The following is a 19,611-nucleotide window of genomic DNA, read 5'->3' on the forward strand; positions in this document are numbered from 1 at the left end:
GGCAGAAATGTCCAGCAGGGGAGTTATTGACCGAGGCTGTACGAATCACAGCTAGTCGCGCACGTATTACGAAGCTATGGCAGGTAACACCTCGGCTTATTTTGTCCGACGTTGACATGGGGGCATTTTCTAACCGTTCTTGTAGCCAGTCTTGATTCTGAATTGGAGGAACACAATCCGACAGTGAGCTGGGGCACATCTTCAGGGGGCAATAGTGTTACCAATAGATCATAATTCATGGCTTGACTCATGCCTCGTCTGAACCTGCGTCACTATCGCCGCTGTCGTCCGCTGTTCCCTCTCTCTCATCCTCTTCTTCGTCAGTTTCTTTTCCCGAATCAGCGGGTAGTTGGCTTATCAACCCAGCAAGAATTGAGTTGAGGCCCGTCTTGACTTGCGGGTTTGGTGTGGCATCGATGCGCTGCTGTAACTCGGCAATCCTTGCTTGAAGCTCCTCCTTGTTCTTTTGAGCGATATCAATCTCCTCATCGGATTCATCCACCTCGGCTTCTACGTCTCTCTCAATGCCCTTCCCGAAAGCCTCTTGAAAGGCGTCGGCCATGCCGGTATCTTTGATCGCGAAGACGACTGCTTCGATACCGCTCCATGTCTCTTTGTTCCCTTTCTTTTTCCCTTTTCCGTCGTTCCTCGGTAGTAGCGCCTTCTTCCACGCCTTGGCCACTTCGGCGACTGGATTCCCGTAGGCACCACATCCCCAAGCACCGAGCACAATCTTCTTGATGCCCTTGAGCTGGCATATCCGCAGCACAATCTTCATCTTTTGCAGGATGAGCTGTCTGTCTTTTTCTTGAAGGTAGTGGCTGAAACCAGTGTCCTCGTCTCGCTCAATTTCTGGATTCCGCAACATGGCGGCGCTGATGCAGTCCACGAACCATCGGTCTCTTTTCTCCAACACGTCGTCCGCATCTTCATCTCGGAAAACCAGTACATCTGGTGTGTAAATAGCACCGAGCTCTGGCAGACGGTAGTGCTCGTCTTTGAGAGATGGCAGCAGCGTAGTCCGCATACATAATGACTCCTCCTGACTACCGGCACCATTGACGAAGCCACCACCCGGCGTAAGAGGTGAGGCCATGTTGAGAACCGCAACCCGCGTCTCTTTATTACTTATGTCTACCGGGCGATTTGGTTCCGCCTTCTCAGTCACCAAGGCGTGAGCAGCTGTAAGAGTGTCGGCAACTTGGAGTCTGATGTGAAATGGCCTGTTGGTTTCCGAAACATCAGCGCCTTCTGCCTTGGGGGTTCGATTCTGCTTGATCGCTGACTCAGGCTCGATGATCAGCTCGGCTGAGTCGATTCCGCGCCGGGCTCGTGGGTGCGTAGAGAGGAGTGATGGAATTAGCTGATTGAGGGTGACCTTGGCCTTCTTGGCTCGGGCGGCTTTCCGAAAGGCCGCCGGTGGCTGCCCAACTGACGGTTGCGTTCGGCCCATGTTTCTTTTAGTATGAGAGGCGAAATGAATTCGTGAAGACAGAACTTTATGCTCTTGATGCGGGAGCTGACGACGGCGTCTTAAAGTCCGCCTTTAGTAGGAGTATCTTGCGGCGGGGCTAAAAGGCACCTTGATGGCCTGAGGGCAGATCGCTGAGATTATCCCAAACTCCCCAACCACGTGTTTTTGGCTTTATTCTACCCCGATACCTTGGCCGGTGAACGGTAGGAGTCTAATGGTGAGGTCGTGAGAGTGAGCAAGTTTACAATGACGATGAGTGACATGTTTGTGCTCGGATTTTCTCCCGCTTGCTCTCCCCAGGTGGCGCCAGCTGCGTAAGCATAGTTTGTACGGCTGATAAACGCCGAGCCAGGACTTGCATGAGATGTTAGGTGATTGACAACTTACTTTCAGCTGCGCTGACAAGTTCTGAATTTTGCTTTCCAAGTTCTGTTTTCCAATCGGCTTTTCAAGTTTCGGAATTCACAAACTCGCGCAGCTGTTGCAAATTTTCTTACTCCTTATTGAGTCCATGGCAGCTTGAGACTGGACGAAGTTATCGGGACCCACCTGAGAAACGTTCTCGAAATGGAGGTGGCGCTCACTGAACCTCATCAACTCTCATCCAACTTCACTCATCTCAACGCTCAGGCGCCATTCACGGGAATCAGCATCGGCAGCACTCAATTGGCATTCGCGGCAGCCACATTCTCCATTGCCATGGCTTCTCTCAAGCAGCCTCGTCATGTCGCCGAAATCATGCTCTCATGGCTAGGCCTTGAGCTCGTCTCCCTCACTGAGCTTCAAACTCTCTGGGCGGGCTACGGGCACATCTGTGCCCTCACTGCAAAGCTTGCTAGCACCAATGGTGTCGCCAACTTGAATCAAAAGTCGCTAGCTATCCATTCCGAAGAAGATGGGACATATCGCCTCATCATCAAACTCATCTCACCGCCACGCGCCAAGGGAACAGATGAGGGCCACCTGCGCAAGATGTTAAGCTACGAGGTGGAGCAATACTTCTACCAAGAGATTGCACCGCGATTATCAGATGATGTCGCTGTCTCAAAGTGCCTCGCTTCCACTCTAGATATGGAGGGCAAGCCCCGCAAGGAAGAGCTTGAGGGTCTCACCGCCACCATCATCACGGACCTGCGGCCAGAGTTTCCCGTGGCTGGTGAAAAGAGATTGGTCCTCAATCGCAAGCAGGTGAATGCTGCGCTGGACTGGCTGGCAAAGTATCACAGCAGCTCTTGGGCATCGCTGCCGGATGACCTTGGGCAATTTGTGCTGCCCCCGCTTGAAGAGGCGAAACGAAGGGAGGCTGGTAATGGCGTTACAGAGCCCAAGATGTGGCTGAACGGAGGGTACACATACCTTGCTACCAGACGGAAGGAATACGGATCGCTTTGCAGAGACGACTATTCCAAATGGTCTTCGGCATTCTGCGACCCCGTCGAGGGTTCATCCTCTTCGATTGCCGAGCTAGTTGCCAACTTCCTCACACCATCCGGCAGGCCGTTTGAGACATACATCCACGGCGACGTCAAGTCCGAAAACCTCTTCACGACCAAATCTGGCGACAAGGTGGCTTTCTTCGACTTCCAGTACGCGGGACTCGGAATTGGCAGCTGCGATCTCGCTAAGCTTTTCACCTGTTCGGTCCCCGTTGAGATGCTCACTCAGCACGAAGACATACCGGATCAGCTAGCCATGGATAAGGGTGAGAGGACTATTCTGGAGCAGTATCGAAGTACTCTCCTGAGCCAAAAGCCGACAGGGAAGGGGCCCGAGAATTATGATTGGGAGACGTTCGTGCGACACTGGGAGACTGCCTTGGTGGATTGGTGCCGCTTCCAGGCATCTTGGGGCTTCTGGGGAAATACAGAATGGCTCGAGGCTAGAGTCAGACATATTCTTGCCGACCAGAGTTGGCGAGATTGGCTCAAGAAGGAGACAATTAGGACTTAGAGCGACTTAGATGTTCATTATTCGATAGATGATAGATCATTGAGGAATTTTGCCAAAGACGTTGTTTCTGTCTGGCCGATACTCGGTAGCAAGTTTCCAGCTTGTGATACATATTGCATCTTTGCGCTAAACGGACAGCCTGGACCTCTCAACTGAGACATGATGAATTGCTCATAGGACTTGTCCAAGGCCCTTACCTCCTCTTTCCGCTTTTGTGCCTCTATCTCTGGCAGTGTCCCCAATCTTTCGAAGAATGGGATTTTGGGATCGGGCAGCAAGATCTCCGTGACGAGGAACACTGTTCTCACGATGAAGATGATTATGGCTGCCAGTAAGGGGTTGGCCGGCTCGATGCGAAAAGCGCTCAGCGTCGTTGGCAGAGAAAGCGCTCGGGGGAACGCCATGCCGAACCATCGCAGGCCCGGTGGGAAATAGCGGTAAGCAAAGAGATTGAAGATGGATAAACCGATGTATCGAGCTTTCTCGTTGTACTCTCGAGGTGTATTCTCATACGCCTCGCAGAAAGCTATACATCCATCAAAATCTCCTGGATAGTCCTTCACAGTTCCTTTGCCTTCGACTTTGAACAGAGGACCCATGTCCCGCCAGAAGTGGTGAGCAGCAATCTGCTGCTTTTCCGTGAAACCTGACAGACCGAGCCGTATCCTCAGGCGATGCATCAACACGGCGCTGAAGGTCAGGGTGTAGACGTAGTCCTCGTTGTGGGAAAATCTTCCAGGATACTGTCGCGCGAGCCCAGCGTGTAGCTGATTGATTCTCTCAACGGCATCTCGGCAACGTTGATCACTGGGACCGTAGTACCACCACGCCATATTGTAGTGCTCCGTCTTCTCGACTCTGTCGGCGGCTTTATGGACGACTTTGCCGCCGTCAGAGCGCCACACTACTTCAGCTCCATGTAGGGGAATGACAAAGTTGGGGAAGGTAAGGGTGTAGATCAAGTTGTTGGCGAAGTCAGAAAGCTGGTAGCTTGATGTCAGACGCCATATGGTCTCATAGTCTGTCTCGGGATCCAAACTATCGATTGCTTTCGAGATCCAATGGTAACTGTCTTGGGAGATTCGAGAGTTCAAGGGGTTCATGATGTAAATGTTGTAGTTAAAAGATTTGAATATCGGGTGTATCGCAGAAGCATGAATGTCTCTTCTGCCATTAGTATCAGAAGTGGTCCTCTGTCCATCTTATAACACGAGAGAGAGCAACAATGATCGCTTTCGGGGACTTAGGAGATAGGCGTGCTCCTCTCCTGAGAGATCGACTCGACTATCCTTAGCGACGGGATTTTTGCTCGTCCCGACCTCCGCACGCGCTGCACCCCGCAATATTCGCGGGAGCTTCCTCGTGGCAATGCCTGCATAGGGCTTCGGATACAATTCAAAAGTCGCTTGAGTTAGGAATATGGTTGTATTCATTCGTCGCTTAAGTACGGGACTCTTCGGAATTCCGACGAACCCGATTAGTCAGGCAACCACCACCTAGGGAACGAAGCGTTCGGATGAATCTCCGACGTACCTCTTAGTTCTTTTCTTATTTTCCGTTTAATATCAGCCCTGTCTCAAGTGAATAGATGCGTAGTCTAGAGCCATGGTATCCGGTTTGACAAAATATCCGTGATTCCCGACATACCCTGTAAGCATTTCTCCCAGAGGTAGTGATATCTTAGCTCGAGGTAGGACATTTAAGCTGTGGGTACATCAGCCTGGTGCGTCACAGTAATGCTTTTGCTTTCCGAAAAGAAAAATCCACTCGTGTTCGCTTGAGATATGGGTAGGCATATTGACCATGAAAATTGTAACTCGTCATCTTGACATCCATGATCCATAATCCATCCGGCATGAATCTAGGACTATTGTTCGAGAATTCATTCTACTCTTCTCGGATGTTCTTAGGGCAAAAGTTTGAAAGCAAATAAGTATATTTGAAAGCCTTTGAAAGCTATCTATCAGAGTAGAACCCTAATCGCGAATCGAATCCATCTTGTTGCCTCGAACTCATACACCACCCCGAATCCTCCATCGTGCCCTTCAGCCGAGTAGTCCCGTAGTTCCAAATAGTTGAACAACCATTAATATGAAGAGGGAGACCTCTGGATTTCCTTACAAAAGGCCAGAGATGGGGATGCAAGGAAGCTGGACAGCAACGAGACCGGAAGCCTGAAGAAATCAAAGTCAGCTGAAGTCTGCAATTCGTCATATTAGTTCGGTGAGGACTCACGGTGTTGCCATCGGACTTGCAGCAGGCAACACTCTGCTTGCACTTGCTGTTCAAGAGGTCGTTGGCGACTACTGAGTGTTAGCATTAGAGAGAGACACTTGGTATCGGAGAATCTCACTTCCAGCTCCAAGGGAGGAGCATCCATCAAGAAGCTTCAAGCCGCCGTTGCCGAGGACGCCACCCAGAATGCCGGAGAGGATTCCGGATCCCGAGTTATCGTTGACATTGGTGTCGGCGCTGACCTGGTTGCAGCAGCTGACGCTGAGGTTCTGGCCGCAGACGTTCTGTGCATCAGCGTAGGTGAGCGTGTCGAGGGTTCTCTTGACCGGAGCAGCGGTGCCAGGAGCGGCGGTGACGGTGAGGGCCATGGCAATGGCGGTGATGACGGCGGTGGAGAACTGCATTTTGAGAAGATTGAGGTAGACTTGAAGGTCGAAGTTTGGAAGTGGCAGATGATGCTGATTAAGATGGATGAGGATTGCTGAAGAGTGAAGAGAAGATGATCAGATGAGATGTGCTTGCTGAGTGTGATGATGAAGGGAAAAGAAGTCTTGTCAGGACGGACAAGCAACGCTCTTTATACATTTCATCCTGTCTTGAGAAGACTTGTTCAACAGATGCTATCTCCACACATGACCAGTCGAAGGACTCTGAGATCGTCAGTAATCGCTTCACTAGTCTTCCTCAAACCCCAAGGAATGAGGGCATCCAAGCCATCCCCTGCATAGACAGTATTCCTCGCCATCTCAGAAATATCTCAAAGACGGAGTTGTCTATGATCTACATTGATCCATAGCAGTCGCTCTAGTCATTCTGATTATTCAATCCCAACATCATTCCGTGTGTTGAAGCGCACTCCACACAACAACAATCTTACGTCCCTTGCCTTCATTCCACGTGCTGGCGTTTACTCCCCGATGCCACTATCATATCGAAGACCGCAAGGGATAATAACCAGAGTATACCAGTCTTCCATTCGACTAATCTCACATTCATGCCTTAGTAGCCATGCAAATTGGATCTCCATCTATTGCGGCTCTGAGAAGCGCGTCAGAGCGCAGGGATTGAAGGAAGAGTTAACTTCTCCTTCTCATTCCAAGCAGGTGTATCCATGATTCCATCCTTGCACGACTTCAGAAAAGGATCTACATGCAGCCGCGAAGGCTCCGTTTTGAGTGCACCTCTATATCGAACAGCAAGGGGCGGGCAGTCGGGAGGATCTCGTCTATTGCAACCCGCCATCATGCTCATCATTTAGCGAAGTAGTGTATCCTTACAACGGTATAACCCGAATCTCAATCGAAAAATGATGTCGGCAATACGTCCTAGCGTTCTTTTTCAGCTGAGGGTATAAACCAATTGAGACATATCTAGAGTTCGATGAGAAGTGATAGATGTTTAGAGAGCTATGAGTGCCCCATGCGGTATGAGTCGTTAGATTCTACTTTTGGTATTACTTCCATAGTTGTCAAAGTTGTCGGCACTAAGACTCAAGAATAACGCATTCGGCCTGCAGCTTTCTTTTTACAGTAGGCTGGGGTTCACAGAATCCCTGAAGATTTGGCAGATCTTGGCGATCTGGGGATTAGCTCTGCCGAATGCGTTGAGACACCCATTCCCAGAGTTGTCGATCTCACTGTCTCAACTCTTCAACGTCTGGTCGGAATGGATGTGCACGGATGCCCAGTTACCGCAGGGCATCTTGGAAAATGTGTTATTGAGTACCGGCGTATCGGATCCAGTCCTCGCCGGCGCAGAGTCAGAATTCTGCATGATCCAAGTACCGTTTACCAGGACAGGGCAAAGATCTGCGTCATGCCCCTTGGAACATCGTAGGGAGACCACTGATCTGACTCTACCGTAACCCAATTGAAGTCTGGCCGGGTATCATCGTCTACCTCACTTGTCGTTGAAGTGAAGGAGTCACTCTGACGACGTAGTTTTCTACATCTCAATAGGCTAGGTCGAGTGTCCACGCCGTATTAGGGGGTTGCCCCAGTCGCTGCCAAAAACTGTAAACGGAAACAACGAAAGAGTCATACTTATTCCAATCAATAGCACGGAGGGACTCTACTTATGGAAACGGTCGGGCCATGAGCTCTTGATGTATACAGTACGGGAACCGAAGTATTTGCGAGGCTCGAATTCCTGAGTTTCATTGGAGGTCATTCGCTTAGAGAAAGAGGTAGTTCAGCCACCCGCCAAAGTTTTATACAGGACACCAGACCTACTAAAGACAGGCTGCCAGAGTGCCAGGCAAAGGTGATTGCATGTGGCCCCCTTGGACTTCGGAGGCGTCTGGTGGCCTGCTGATAGTTTGGAAATGCCAATTCCGGTGGGCGAATTGCCTCCCGAAACGTGAGCATTTCAATCTTATTCTTACTTCCCCGGTCATGGGAACAGCGCGTGGGGGCTACGAGCTCATAGGAGCCTAGAAGGTCGACGCCGCCTTACGGCCGTGTTTACGTCCGTAGCTATGCCGCCCATGTGCAGTTATGCAACTGTTGGCGGCGCCTCTTATCTTCAGCCAGGCCAATTGCGATGCTACTCCGTCGCATAGTTTCCTCTTCCCGGGTTGAATTTGATGAAGTAGCATGTCGTTGGTGTTTCTTCCAACTGTCAGTCACATCCTGCATATGCAGCCCTAGGAACCGCTGGAAACAAAACTTGAGGAACAAAACTTGAGCAGGGGTGGGAACATGGGATTAATTAGTACACTTTCTTGCCAGCTCGTATCTTACAGTGGCTCAGTCTGACGCCGATAAGATGTACCCCAAGTCAGATAGATTCCTTCGAATCCTTTCCGAAGCGTCGAAATTCCTCCTCAATCAAGGCCCAGCTTTCCTTTCTCAAAAACCCCTGAACCCAGTAATTTCCAGATTCGTCCTTGCCATATATCATAAAAGCGTCACGAGTTTTGTCATCCGCGTTCATGGTGGTGCCCCAGAACATGACTGGTCTGACATGATCTTGCGCCGCATCCGCCGCAGAGTTCCCCACCACCCCAGTGCAGGGCTTGTGTTCGCCAACGTCGCCCGAGGCAGCAGAGCTGATATCGGCGGCATCCAAGAATTTTGCCTTGGTCCAGTTGGAGCAGGCAATCACTCGGGAATCCCACCGCGCAAACAGGGGCATTGTACCTAGAGCTGCAAACCAGTTACGTGCGAGACGCAGGAGACTTCGGGTCTGCATGTCGCTGGTCTGCTCTGCGATGGCTTGGCGCAGATGTTGAGCAATCTGTGCCGTCGTGGCGTCGGCAGCCTCCTGTCTGGATAGAACAGTCGTTGCTGGAAGGATCAGGTTTTGCAGGTATGGGCCCTCGGCCGCAAACGTATCCTCCAAACGCCGGCGGATATCGAATACGTTGCATATCACTGCACTGCACCTCTTCCATGGTCGTGACGACATGACAAGGCGAGAACCCCAAGCTGTGATGAGATCCCCATCGCTGACGAAGGGAACCACTCCACCATGTGTTTCCTTCAACTCTTGCTCGACTCCTTGGCGCAGATGCCTCAGATAGTTGGCGGGCAGATAGATGTGTCGAGCCTGCACGGTTCGGCGAGTCGCGATATCCCATACATATCTGGCAATGAAGGACACCAAAGCAACGCCACGAGTTTGCTTACTTTCTAAAGCGAACTCTCTTTGCGAGACTTCCTTGTCGTGGTCTGTTCCTGCGCTGTCAAGCACATCTCGATAAGTGCCCTGAAGAGGCTTGACCAGATAGCTTTTGCCCACTATGATATTGGACCATGCTTTGAGCAGCTCTGATATACCCATGGCATCGGCGAGCGAATGTGGGTAGGTGAGTCCTACTAGTGTAGCGTCTGCGAAAGATGTGACATGAAGACATAGCAAGGGCTCATCACTCCTCAAGTAATGGTTGGTGTTCTTTCGCAGATCAACAGGCGCAGCGAAAGACTTGAAGGCTGGACTGCCTTCTTGTAAAGATGGTGTAGATCCTGTTGCTTTGGGCAGCCTCGAAGCAAGGGGATGGGAGTCGATGTTGGTGTTAAGGTGGTCGACGTGGGAAAATCTCACGGCAGGGCGTGTCTCGGTGAAAACGCGTGGTACATGGATCTCGAGTTTTCCTTCACCCTGCACGATTTCACGATGGCAGTCAGTACCGGCACGTAAATGGGTTCTTTATATCAGAATGAACATCATGACTTACATTGGCTCGTAGACGGCCTCCAATCTTACGCCATCCAGGCGTATGCACAAGTTGGAGTAGACTTTCGTGAAGCTGTCTAGCGTCCAGGACGTTGTCATAACGAAATGTATAGTTGAAAACGATTTTACGAATAATAGCCGCCTGATCTATGAAGTGAATGGGCAGAACTTCATCTTCGTATAGAAGACATTCGTCTTTTGCCGATTCGAGATCACTCTCTGTCGTGAACTTTTCGTAGTTGCGCATTTCAGAGAGAAACCCCTGAAGGCTTTTGAACACAACTTTTTCAAAGAGACAAGGAGTTTGATAGCCAGTCTAGGTAAAGACAAGCTTTAGTGAAGGAATAGGTTGATTTGCGATGCCCGGTGTCCCTCTAAGTTGACTACCAGGCGAGAATGCTCTTCAATTTATATGTTTTCCATCGAGCAGATTAATGTCCGCTATCTTCCATCCTCGGTGCGGGCTGGCTCTGGGGGCCAATCCTTCTGTCTTGATGTTGCCTCTTTTCAAGGTCATACGGCCATTTCACAGCCATGTATCTTGACGCCATTTTGGGCAATGTCAGCCAGCCCAGTAGGGCTGATACATGTCAACTTTTGAGAAACCTCCAAACCAACGAGATACAAAAGTGACGAGAAGGAACATTTGGGTGTGGCGGAGAGACTCCTTATTGGTGTTCCTACGAACGAAGTTATCGGCTCGATGCATCCAAAAGAGAAGGGATTCCACTTTGGGAATGTGTCCGGTGTGAGTCTTGTCAAGTCGCCCCGCCCCCCAATCGTAAGACGACACAGCCTTGTTCCGCGCCGCATCCGTCGCTCATTGGTCTCGCCAATAGTCTCACAGAATTGAGAGTGACTGCCTGGAACCTCCGGTCTTAGCTGGATTTGAGAAGGGTGATGGCATGCTTAACAGTCTTCATACCGTGTGACGAATTACTGTGCACTCTAAATTTTTGTGTGTTGGCGACCTTTTCCGGCTTTACTAGCTCAAGACCGAAATCGACCAAGTAATTGTATCAAGACAGATTCTTGCATGAGAGCCTTGCAAGAGTAGACCGCACCGGAGTTCCCTAACTCATTTCTCTAGACCAATGCAATACTATTGAGGAGGGGAAAAGTCCAACCAGACTAGAGTGCATGTCTCTCTCACACGCTTTGAGACGGGAAGATTCTGAACTACTGCATTATTAAGACCATGATAACATTCATCGTTAGGGAGAAGCTAAGGACCGTCGTGTTTGGGTCTGCATCCTGTTTCTAGGCGTGGCAGTCAAAGAGCATTCTACCAGAGAACACTGCCCAATGACTCTCCGTTGCCAGCCCTTTTCTTTACCTTTGACATCCTATGTGCGTTTCTTCGATTTACATTTTCCTTGTTTCCATCTCGTAGTCGTCCACCCTTGACTCGTGAGTAATTGGCTTTGTAAGCATGACAGTGTCGTCGCCAGCGTAGGACTCGAAACCCTTGATATTGTACTTGGCGGCAAGCGGTCCCAGCTCGATCAATCCGGCAATGATGATACCAATGCTGACCTCGATGGCGGACCAGTTGAATACGGGTGCAGCGTCGACTGTACAGTTGTTAGCATTCGGAACCCAGAGTGGAAATATCAACACATACGAAGCTGGTCGCTTGACCCCTTGAGTTTGACCAGTGCCACAAGGCGGATGATGTTTGCGATTGTCGCGCTAGTGTCCATATTAGCAAATGCCCTCCAATCACCTCGAAATAGAACTTACAGGATTCCCAAACCGAAGATTCCGTAAATGTACATCTTCAGTCTTGAGTTCAGGCCGCGGCCTCTCATCATGATCCATGGTGAAACCATCAAAAGACCATCCAGGGTCGCCGTCACGATAGACAGCGCATATCCCATATAGAGCTGACCCGTGAGAGGCAGGCAGTGCCCCTTTGCGTTCGCATCCAGTAATCTCCATGCGAAATCAATCGGCTGGCACTGGACTAACAAGTAGATGATGAAAGCAAGGCTAATTGCCACGTCCAAGCCAATCGATACCCAGAACAGAGAAGTCAGGATCCTCGAGCGCGATAGTCGAATGAAGGTCAAAGCAATGCTTCCTTTCATCGCGGAGGTGAGTACCACGTAAATGATTTCCAGGAAAAAGAGTACTTTGAGAGAACTGGCGATTCCGGGGAGTGTCGCCTGGAGAATGCTGCCGCCAATTCCACCTTGAACACCTAGGACCAAGAGAGCGTAAAGAGCCGCAAAGGCGGCCTGCAAGCATAGAATTAGATAAAGCGAATGCATACACCGCGAATTGGGGTACGAACCAGAGCTGTAAGTAGTAGGTAGTCGTTGGGTCGGACATGCTTCGTGATGAAGATCCGAGTATACAGACGTAGACCGACGAAGAAGGTGTTAAGAAACATCAATATCGCCCCCACCACGATCATGACCATGCCCTGTTCAGCGATCGCCATCTTGACGGTAGTGAGTAGACGCTCCGGTGATAAGTGGCGCGAGTGACTTGACGAGTTCGGTGTTGTGGCCAGCACGCAGAAATATCTGGCTTCCAGAACTGACCGGATTACTCCCGATGTAATATTACCGATGTGAAGGGTAAAAGTTGTAGAAGTAAGCGTAAAGTCGGCGCATTCGCGACGATGTAAAGGGACAAATATCCAACCGGGATACTTTGGGATTGCAGTTTCTGACATGAAGACACGCCGACAAATACAAATCACCGCTGCAGCACAGATCAAGGATCTGGCACACAGAAGGTCCCCTACTTGAGGATGTAATTGGGGCTGAATAGTATTCGTATTAGAGTGTCGGGGCTCGCATGGTTTCGTGTGGTGTTTCAAAACCTGTAGAAATGGGAAACCAGTAAGCTTTCAATTGACGTCCGACCGAGGCTGACACAAGCTAGATGGGAGGCCGACAGCAGCAGTTCCCTACTAGAAACTGATCAAACTGAGTAATCCATCCGCAGTCAGGGTAAAGATGGGATGAAAAAAGTGCTGAGATACGAAAACCCGATACCGAAGACAGCAGCAGTATGTGTGACCCGGTGCCGTGCTGCCGAAGGGGTTGATCCGTTCGCATTGATCGCCGGTGACAGGCACGGCACGGTGATGGGAGGCGACGACAATCAACCACAAGAAACATTGGCCCAATCTGCTTAAGGACCTTGGAGAATTCAAAACATATCATATCATGAGTCACTGTTGACTTGAGGACTGGACTGCTGAGACGTGCTTTATAATGCCATGATATTTTCTTCAGGGGCCGTCTGAAATTCTGAATACTCAAAAGCTCGAACAAGTCTTCACTCTTTTCTTTTGTAAGCCTTCCGCGCCTTTGAAGAATGCGATACCGACATACCCTGGATTACGGTGCTGAATATGACGATTTGTCAACCTCCAAGGTATTAAGATGAAGTTCCCTACATGCCTGCAAACTGACTACTGACAGACGAAGATCTTTTCAGGATTCTGGCCCGTTTTCATTTAGCCAACTAAAGCCTTCATATTGTATCCCTGATGCCCTTACCCCCGTGCAAATACACGAACTCTTCATCACCCAGTACTCCAACAGTGAAATACCTAGTTTGATCTTGGGTTCTCTGAAACCAGCCCATTCTGAAGCTCAAATCATCCACACGACTGTAGAGGTCGCCCTTGGACAGTAAATGAACACTCTGTGGTAGGTGACTTGGTGCATTTGAGCCCTGAAGCAGGTTGACCATGGACGCCATGCTATGGAAACCATCTGGCGCCAACCCTTTCACTTCCATATCGAACAACCGCGGGATTCCACTAAGATGCCTCGTAGCGGCGGACAGTACTGCCATTATGTTCCAAAGAGCCACTAAGCCCAGTACCGCCATCAATATATATGTGATAGTGGGGTTCTGGACTAAACGTCGTTTGCTTCTGTCTACAATGGTTGCTTCAAGCAATGGGAGACCATTAGCAGGTGGAGGGCGATTTCTGGAAACTTCAGTGACGCCAAAGCGATTCTCTAAGTTGGCGAGTTGGGCACCAATGAACCCCAAGTTGTGTTTCAAGCCATCGAGAACGTTGGATTCCTGGCTAGCATCTCCCAATGCGCTCAGTGGTAGTTGGCCGTATGGCTCTATCAAGACTGTGAACTGCCTTTCCATTGAACCAGCGAGCGGGTCGTTGAGGCTAACAGTGGGGAATGCGTCACCCGCTTGGAAGTTGATGAACTGATAATCGAAGTGAGGAACGTCAAATGGAGGGTCCCATAATTTCGTAGTTGATAGATCGGGTTCCGGCGGCTTTTCGGGGTCGAGAATGTATATGCCGTCCGACTCCATGGATAATGAGACCTTGGTACTCGTCTCGACCCACGTGTAGTTACATCTCCAGATGGAGAGATGGTCAAGGTCGTTTCTTTCTTTGTTAAACTCTCCCCAAACGTAAGTTTGGAATCGAAATGGGGAGTATATGTAATCAGGAGCGCTCATATTCAAGCCAAGTTTACAAAGGCCGTTGATGGAATACGTGTTTCCTGGTGATTCAAGGATGTCCGAAAAGTATGAGCGGCCTAGTCTGTTCGTAGCGGTGCTCATGGAGATGATTCCCGGAAGCTTCGCTCGATTTCCATTAGGACAATCAAACGACTCGACCATAAGGACCTCGAAGAACTTGTCCTCCTCGGTGTAGTTCCTGAATGTGATGTTGTAGGTGCTGGCGGGCAACTGGACGCAGGTAGGGGCCAATTTGGCAGCCGGGACGCTGAGCTGGATAGAAACATTCGGGGAAACCTCTGTTCCTTGCAGTCCGTCAAGAACCGGGAAAACGAGATCATCGTAGGTGTTCCGCGGGTATGTCAAGGCTCCATCACCCTTACGCAGGACAAGGCTGCTCAATGAGTCTCGTGTTGCTGCGAAGGACCCGGCATTGTTCAACGTCATCTGACGTGATCCAAACCATGTTGTCTGCCGCAGCTGGACGTTCGTAGAGCTAGGCACTGGGTCTACGGTGAACATAACCGAAGCAAGAGTTGTCAGAAATGTGCAGAGGAAGGTAAGCAACTGTGACAGGGTGACAGCCCAAACACACTTTCGGACCGACCAGTATAATGCCCTTAGACCCATCATGTCGAGGTATGACATATCGAGAAATTGTGCGCTACACGGTCGCAGAGAAAGGCTTGAAAGAGTTGCCAAACCTCGATATGCGAAGTCGCAGCAGCCGACATACAGAGCAACACAAAGCATTACCAGTGCTGGCACAGATGTCCACAGCAGATGCAAATAACCATCGGCATTTATAGAGGCAAGCCCTTCTTGTGTTTTCGATACACTTAAAGTGTAGTACAGCCCACCGATGATAGCAAGAACCAGGACAGAGATTGGCACACGTGTCCATGTCCTCAGTACCAAGGGAGTGAATTCACAAGAGCTCCACTCATTGTCGAGACTACGCGACTGAGAAGCCATGATGTTGTTTGACAGATCCATGTTGTCGCGGAAGAAAAGCATGCTTCCGAGAATTGTAGCAGGGTCTCTGTGCCATACTGACATCCTCTTTCGGTAGCGAAGCAGAACGATTACGGTCAAAACAGCAAGCAGGAAGAATAGCGCTGTCATCGACAGCGAGACCCACTGGTTGACTGTCAGCCTTTCGATGGTGGCGATTGTTGTTCCAGTTGTTTGGGAATCGCTTTCTTCTCGCAGACGATAGTGGCCGATCAAAGGGCCCAAGATACTGCTCGTGTTCATGACCGCGTCGTACAGAACATCATTAGTGAATAGTGATGGATCAGTGTCATTGTTCGTTCCCTTTCCGTTGAACTGGAAACCTGTAATGATCGGCCCAAAGATCGTACCGGTCCCTGAGCCAGCCCATAGACCAACTGTTTCAGGGATGGAGCTCCCCAACAATGACCAGAGGTCCGCGTTGACTGTTCTTCTGGACCCGCCCGGTATGACCGTCATATTCGGGCTCACACCATCGTCAACTATCTCCACTGGGGTTGTCCAGGCCGTCGAGGAGCACAAAATCGCCGCAAAATTAAGAACATCAGGGTGAGATGTATTCTTTGCTGACGGTCCAATGCGAGTTGCGTAGTACAAAGACTGGTTGTGTTGTTGTGGAAGGTTTGAGCACGGCTTTGGCTCATTAAGGAGGTTGTTGACATTCCAACTGCTCTGTAATGTCGTCTCGTTCGGGCTGGAATTGATCCACATCATTCGATCGGTGGTGACTGGGACAGACTGATCACAGCCCTCGAACAAAAGACTGGCGTTGAAGGCGTAATAGCTCCTGGCGGGGCCTGTTTCCTTGAGGTCCGTATGCGAGTAGTTACTAAGTTTCAGACATTTCATCTCTGCAAAGTACCCATCGACAGTAACTGTAATCGGTTCCGTTTCTGTTCCCCGCCCGGAGCCCTGACGAAACGAGAACGTCTGGTAGGCCCCTTCCTTTGTGACCCCAAATGGTAGCTTCATCTCGAAATTCTGCAGGGCCTTTGCAATGTAGTATGCACTAGTCTCTCTGTTGGACATCGCTGGAGTACTGATATTAAACGAGTCGAGCACACGAACATCGACGGGTTGTTCAGCCTGAAAGCTGACCAGGCTGTACAAACTAGGAGCAAGAATAATCTGGATCTTGATGAAAAGAGACACAACGGCGATGATGAAGACAAGGAAGTGTCTTCTCCGCAGGGACTGATAAAGAATCGAAGGCGACAGCATTGCTGTGTAGTCGAGAGAGTACCCGTCTCTGCCCATCGATGGGTTGTCGCGGTAAGCGATCCAAGGCATATAGCGAATGGCTTGTAACTCGACTCTTGACCAGAAAATGGACAACAGAGTGAGGACTTGATTTATTGAATGTCAGCCTATCTTGACACACAAAGTCTTCACAGTTTTCGCTTACTTGCTGTTGGGCCAAATCGCCAGAGGTAAACGAGGCTCTGCCGTGTGGTGACCAGACCACTATTCTGCTGGGAGAATTGAAACATGACAATGAGAGAGACGCCAAAGAGAAGGAACAAAGCGGCGAACGCCAACAATGTCCCTGACCGAAGCCATGTTGGACACCATGCTGTTGTGTGATTGGTAGTGTCGTCTGCGCTTCTGTCCTCGCCGCTAACGGATTTTTTCGCTAGGAAGCTATCAAGCTCTACATCCCGTTGAAGAAGTGGATGCGTTCCAACGATGAAAGCGTTCTTGTTGTTCTCCGTAAAATCATCATCGAACAGACTACGGGTATTTGTCGAAGACCGCGAATACTCCGACCTAGGCGCCATGTTGGGAGTAGTGGGGCTTAAGGTGCTGCCATGAAATAAACGGGTGCGAAAGCGTTCTTCTCCAAGAAGTTTCTCTATTTCTCAAGTTGAACGAAGCTCAAGGTGTGACATTATACTGTCAAGAGCGGCGGAGCCTGATTGAGGCAAGCGAGATCAGATTTTCGGTAATCGCCTGTTACAGTCGGGTGACCGAAGTGTCTATATTTTATCCAAGCTTCTTTAGCCTCCAGGCAAAAATTATCAGGGCGGGCTACTTTCTCCATATGATGATGGGCCTATGAGCGCCTCAATACTGAGAGACCCTTGTGTTATGTGTGTCAATGTAGGGGCAACCCCCGGGAGCCTTGCATTAGTTTCCGACATTTCGACTTCAGCTCCTGGTTTCTGTGGTGGCAGTCCGAAATATTTGGCGCGAAACGGGCGCTTAAAGATGACTGCATGATCCTTCGATGGCTGATGTGGCGGCTGGGGGCTAATTGGGTGCCTGATGCAACTCGATTTAGCGGCCGGGGTCTTCATTTACAGCAGGAGCCCATTGAGTTTGTCGTACGTTCGTCTCATCAGGCGGTTTGATCCTCTGCAAGCTTCATGTAGAACAAGTAGGTAAATAGTCTAAATGTAGTGTAGAATTTGACATTTACTACTTCTCAAATATTTATGCCAGGTATCCTCTCTGCCGTAACCACTCCTCGGCCATTGAGGGCCATTTCGAGACCGGCAACCCTTCAGTGTCCAAAGCGAAGCCGTGGGGCGCGTCAGCAAAGACGTGGAGCTCGACAGACCCCTCCGCTGCTTGCAACCCCTGCGCAAGCCGGTATGCGTTCACCACAGGCACCACGGGATCGCTGGCAGAATACACAATAAAGGTTGGCGGTGCCGGGCGCGAAATCTGCTGATCGGGGATGACAACATCGTAAAGCTCCTGCTTCGCCGGCGGCTCGAGGGGTGTCTTATTGGGAATAATGGTGTGCCCCTTGGCATTGGTAGAGATAGGTCCGTATCCAATGATGGCGAACTCCGGCTTCGGCACCGGTGCCCCGGAAGAAGACGCCCACGAAGCCGGGTACTCCGCCAGCAGCGCGGACGCAAGGTGGCCGCCGGAGGACAGACCGCACAACGCTAACCTCGCTGGCGCCGCCTTCTCTTCGATCAGACGCAACGCCTGTCTGGCATCGTCGACGGGGGCCTGGGGTCCTGTTTCTGCTGTCGGGAATCGGTGCACAAGTACAAAGGCCTCGAAACCAAGAGAAGCAAGCCAGCGTGCGACAGCGACACCTTCACGGCCCACCATGAGCTCGATGTAGCCGCCACCACCCAGAATGAGCACCGCGCGTCCGTTTGACTTCGCTGTTGGTTTGTATCCAAACAACCATGGTCTTGAAACTGCTTTGACAACTCCTTGATCGATAGTTCCTTGTGAAAGGTCGAGTTCGAATGCCCCATCGATGGGTTCGCTATCCCACAGCGGCCATGCGGAGTCCGCCGCAAACGATGACAAAAGACTCATTTCGTGAGAATATCCGACTTCGAATCGATGTCGCTAGTGACAGAATGAAAGAAACTAACGTGAAAATGTCGACCCCGCGTTTTGAGACTGGAGAGTTGGTCTGACGAGATGGAGTGATGTGTCCACGAGTTGTAATGAGAATTGGATCCTCGTGTATTTGAACAAGCGCTCGGTTTGCTTTGCCCCGATCAACCGAGTTCAACGCAAGTCTGAACCATCAGAGAACGCAGCATCGCCATGCCAAATGTTACTAGCAAATCAGTCTATAGAAGTCGTGAGTAAATGAGGAGCCGCCAAAGCATCGATCGGGGCTGAACAATATCTGTGCAACAAAATAGCATAAGGTCGCCAGAGACACCCGGGTAAGATGAGATGGGAAGACGAATTCATCATGAGCACGATGAAATTATTCCGCCAGATATCTTCGACATCACGCGCATTGACAAGACCGTTGCTTCTAGGTGCTAACTTGGCGAACATCGTCGGGGGCAGGTCGTCAATATACCCGTCGGATGGCGTTTCGACTGGACTCAGTGTTCTCGCCCCGAGGGGGTTCATCCAGGTCGTGGCGTTCCAGGAGTAATCGATCTTAGCCCAGGATTTACCTGTGTCCGGGAAGTAAGCCTCACAGTCATGATGAGCCAATCAATAAGGATCTGGATACCCTCCGTATTGGTCTTCCATCTAAATGCTTGTCGGTAAGCCGTCCCAGTATTGACTTGCTTATTTGCGGTTAGCATGCTTATCATTGAGGAATTCTTTATTCTTCGCATAAGTGCGTCGTGTACTCCGAAAAGCCGTTTCAACATCCCCTCCCCCGCCGTGCAACTACTGGTGTTCTGCCGAATTACTGAAGAACCTGGCCAAACCAGGAAAGACCCCAGACAGCGCATGTAATCTCATCGATTGAACGCATATTGACGATAAATTTTTTGATCCAGGGAGAACTCGATTATATGATATCGCTACAATCAGGAAGATATTATTTAAAGAAGATCAAGACGCCTGGGCCAACT

At 50.2% G+C, this 19,611-nt stretch overlaps 9 protein-coding genes across 9 annotated transcripts; 1 reads left to right on the forward strand and 8 right to left on the reverse strand.

The window, feature by feature from the left end:
• Positions 1 to 247: 247 nt before the first annotated feature.
• Positions 248 to 1,453, reverse strand: CPAR01_10080 (uncharacterized protein; the record flags this gene model as incomplete). Its single annotated transcript, XM_060494343.1, has 1 exon — positions 248 to 1,453. The coding sequence occupies one exon, from the start codon at positions 1,451 to 1,453 to the stop codon at positions 248 to 250; it is 1,206 nt and encodes a 401-aa protein (XP_060346525.1).
• Positions 1,454 to 2,041: 588 nt separating this feature from the next.
• CPAR01_10081 (phosphotransferase) lies at positions 2,042 to 3,424 on the forward strand (the record flags this gene model as incomplete). The annotated part of the gene is made up of 1 exon (XM_060494344.1): positions 2,042 to 3,424. The coding sequence occupies one exon, from the start codon at positions 2,042 to 2,044 to the stop codon at positions 3,422 to 3,424; it is 1,383 nt and encodes a 460-aa protein (XP_060346526.1).
• Positions 3,425 to 3,460: 36 nt separating this feature from the next.
• CPAR01_10082 (uncharacterized protein) lies at positions 3,461 to 4,527 on the reverse strand (the record flags this gene model as incomplete). The annotated part of the gene is made up of 2 exons (XM_060494345.1): positions 3,461 to 3,495; positions 3,561 to 4,527. 2 exons carry the CDS (start codon positions 4,525 to 4,527, stop codon positions 3,461 to 3,463), a joined length of 1,002 nt encoding a protein of 333 aa, XP_060346527.1.
• Positions 4,528 to 5,541: 1,014 nt separating this feature from the next.
• On the reverse strand, positions 5,542 to 6,063 carry CPAR01_10083 (uncharacterized protein; the record flags this gene model as incomplete). Its single annotated transcript, XM_060494346.1, has 3 exons — positions 5,542 to 5,598; positions 5,660 to 5,727; positions 5,778 to 6,063. The coding sequence occupies 3 exons, from the start codon at positions 6,061 to 6,063 to the stop codon at positions 5,542 to 5,544; spliced, it is 411 nt and encodes a 136-aa protein (XP_060346528.1).
• A 2,374-nt stretch (positions 6,064 to 8,437) lies between these two features.
• CPAR01_10084 (BCL5p) lies at positions 8,438 to 10,386 on the reverse strand (the record flags this gene model as incomplete). Its single annotated transcript, XM_060494347.1, has 3 exons — positions 8,438 to 9,760; positions 9,837 to 10,151; positions 10,366 to 10,386. The coding sequence occupies 3 exons, from the start codon at positions 10,384 to 10,386 to the stop codon at positions 8,438 to 8,440; spliced, it is 1,659 nt and encodes a 552-aa protein (XP_060346529.1).
• An 814-nt stretch (positions 10,387 to 11,200) lies between these two features.
• On the reverse strand, positions 11,201 to 12,281 carry CPAR01_10085 (uncharacterized protein; the record flags this gene model as incomplete). Its single annotated transcript, XM_060494348.1, has 4 exons — positions 11,201 to 11,409; positions 11,460 to 11,527; positions 11,579 to 12,075; positions 12,132 to 12,281. The coding sequence occupies 4 exons, from the start codon at positions 12,279 to 12,281 to the stop codon at positions 11,201 to 11,203; spliced, it is 924 nt and encodes a 307-aa protein (XP_060346530.1).
• Positions 12,282 to 13,327: 1,046 nt separating this feature from the next.
• On the reverse strand, positions 13,328 to 17,088 carry CPAR01_10086 (uncharacterized protein; the record flags this gene model as incomplete). The annotated part of the gene is made up of 2 exons (XM_060494349.1): positions 13,328 to 16,656; positions 16,716 to 17,088. 2 exons carry the CDS (start codon positions 17,086 to 17,088, stop codon positions 13,328 to 13,330), a joined length of 3,702 nt encoding a protein of 1,233 aa, XP_060346531.1.
• A 655-nt stretch (positions 17,089 to 17,743) lies between these two features.
• Positions 17,744 to 18,595, reverse strand: CPAR01_10087 (esterase/lipase; the record flags this gene model as incomplete). The annotated part of the gene is made up of 1 exon (XM_060494350.1): positions 17,744 to 18,595. The coding sequence occupies one exon, from the start codon at positions 18,593 to 18,595 to the stop codon at positions 17,744 to 17,746; it is 852 nt and encodes a 283-aa protein (XP_060346532.1).
• A 258-nt stretch (positions 18,596 to 18,853) lies between these two features.
• CPAR01_10088 (polysaccharide deacetylase) lies at positions 18,854 to 19,153 on the reverse strand (the record flags this gene model as incomplete). Its single annotated transcript, XM_060494351.1, has 1 exon — positions 18,854 to 19,153. The coding sequence occupies one exon, from the start codon at positions 19,151 to 19,153 to the stop codon at positions 18,854 to 18,856; it is 300 nt and encodes a 99-aa protein (XP_060346533.1).
• Between the last annotated feature and the right edge of the window lie 458 nt (positions 19,154 to 19,611).

The sequence above is a fragment of the Colletotrichum paranaense genome (assembly GCF_030867605.1).
Source record: "Colletotrichum paranaense strain IMI 384185 chromosome Unknown Scaffold_8.1, whole genome shotgun sequence".
Taxonomy (NCBI): domain Eukaryota; kingdom Fungi; phylum Ascomycota; class Sordariomycetes; order Glomerellales; family Glomerellaceae; genus Colletotrichum; species Colletotrichum paranaense.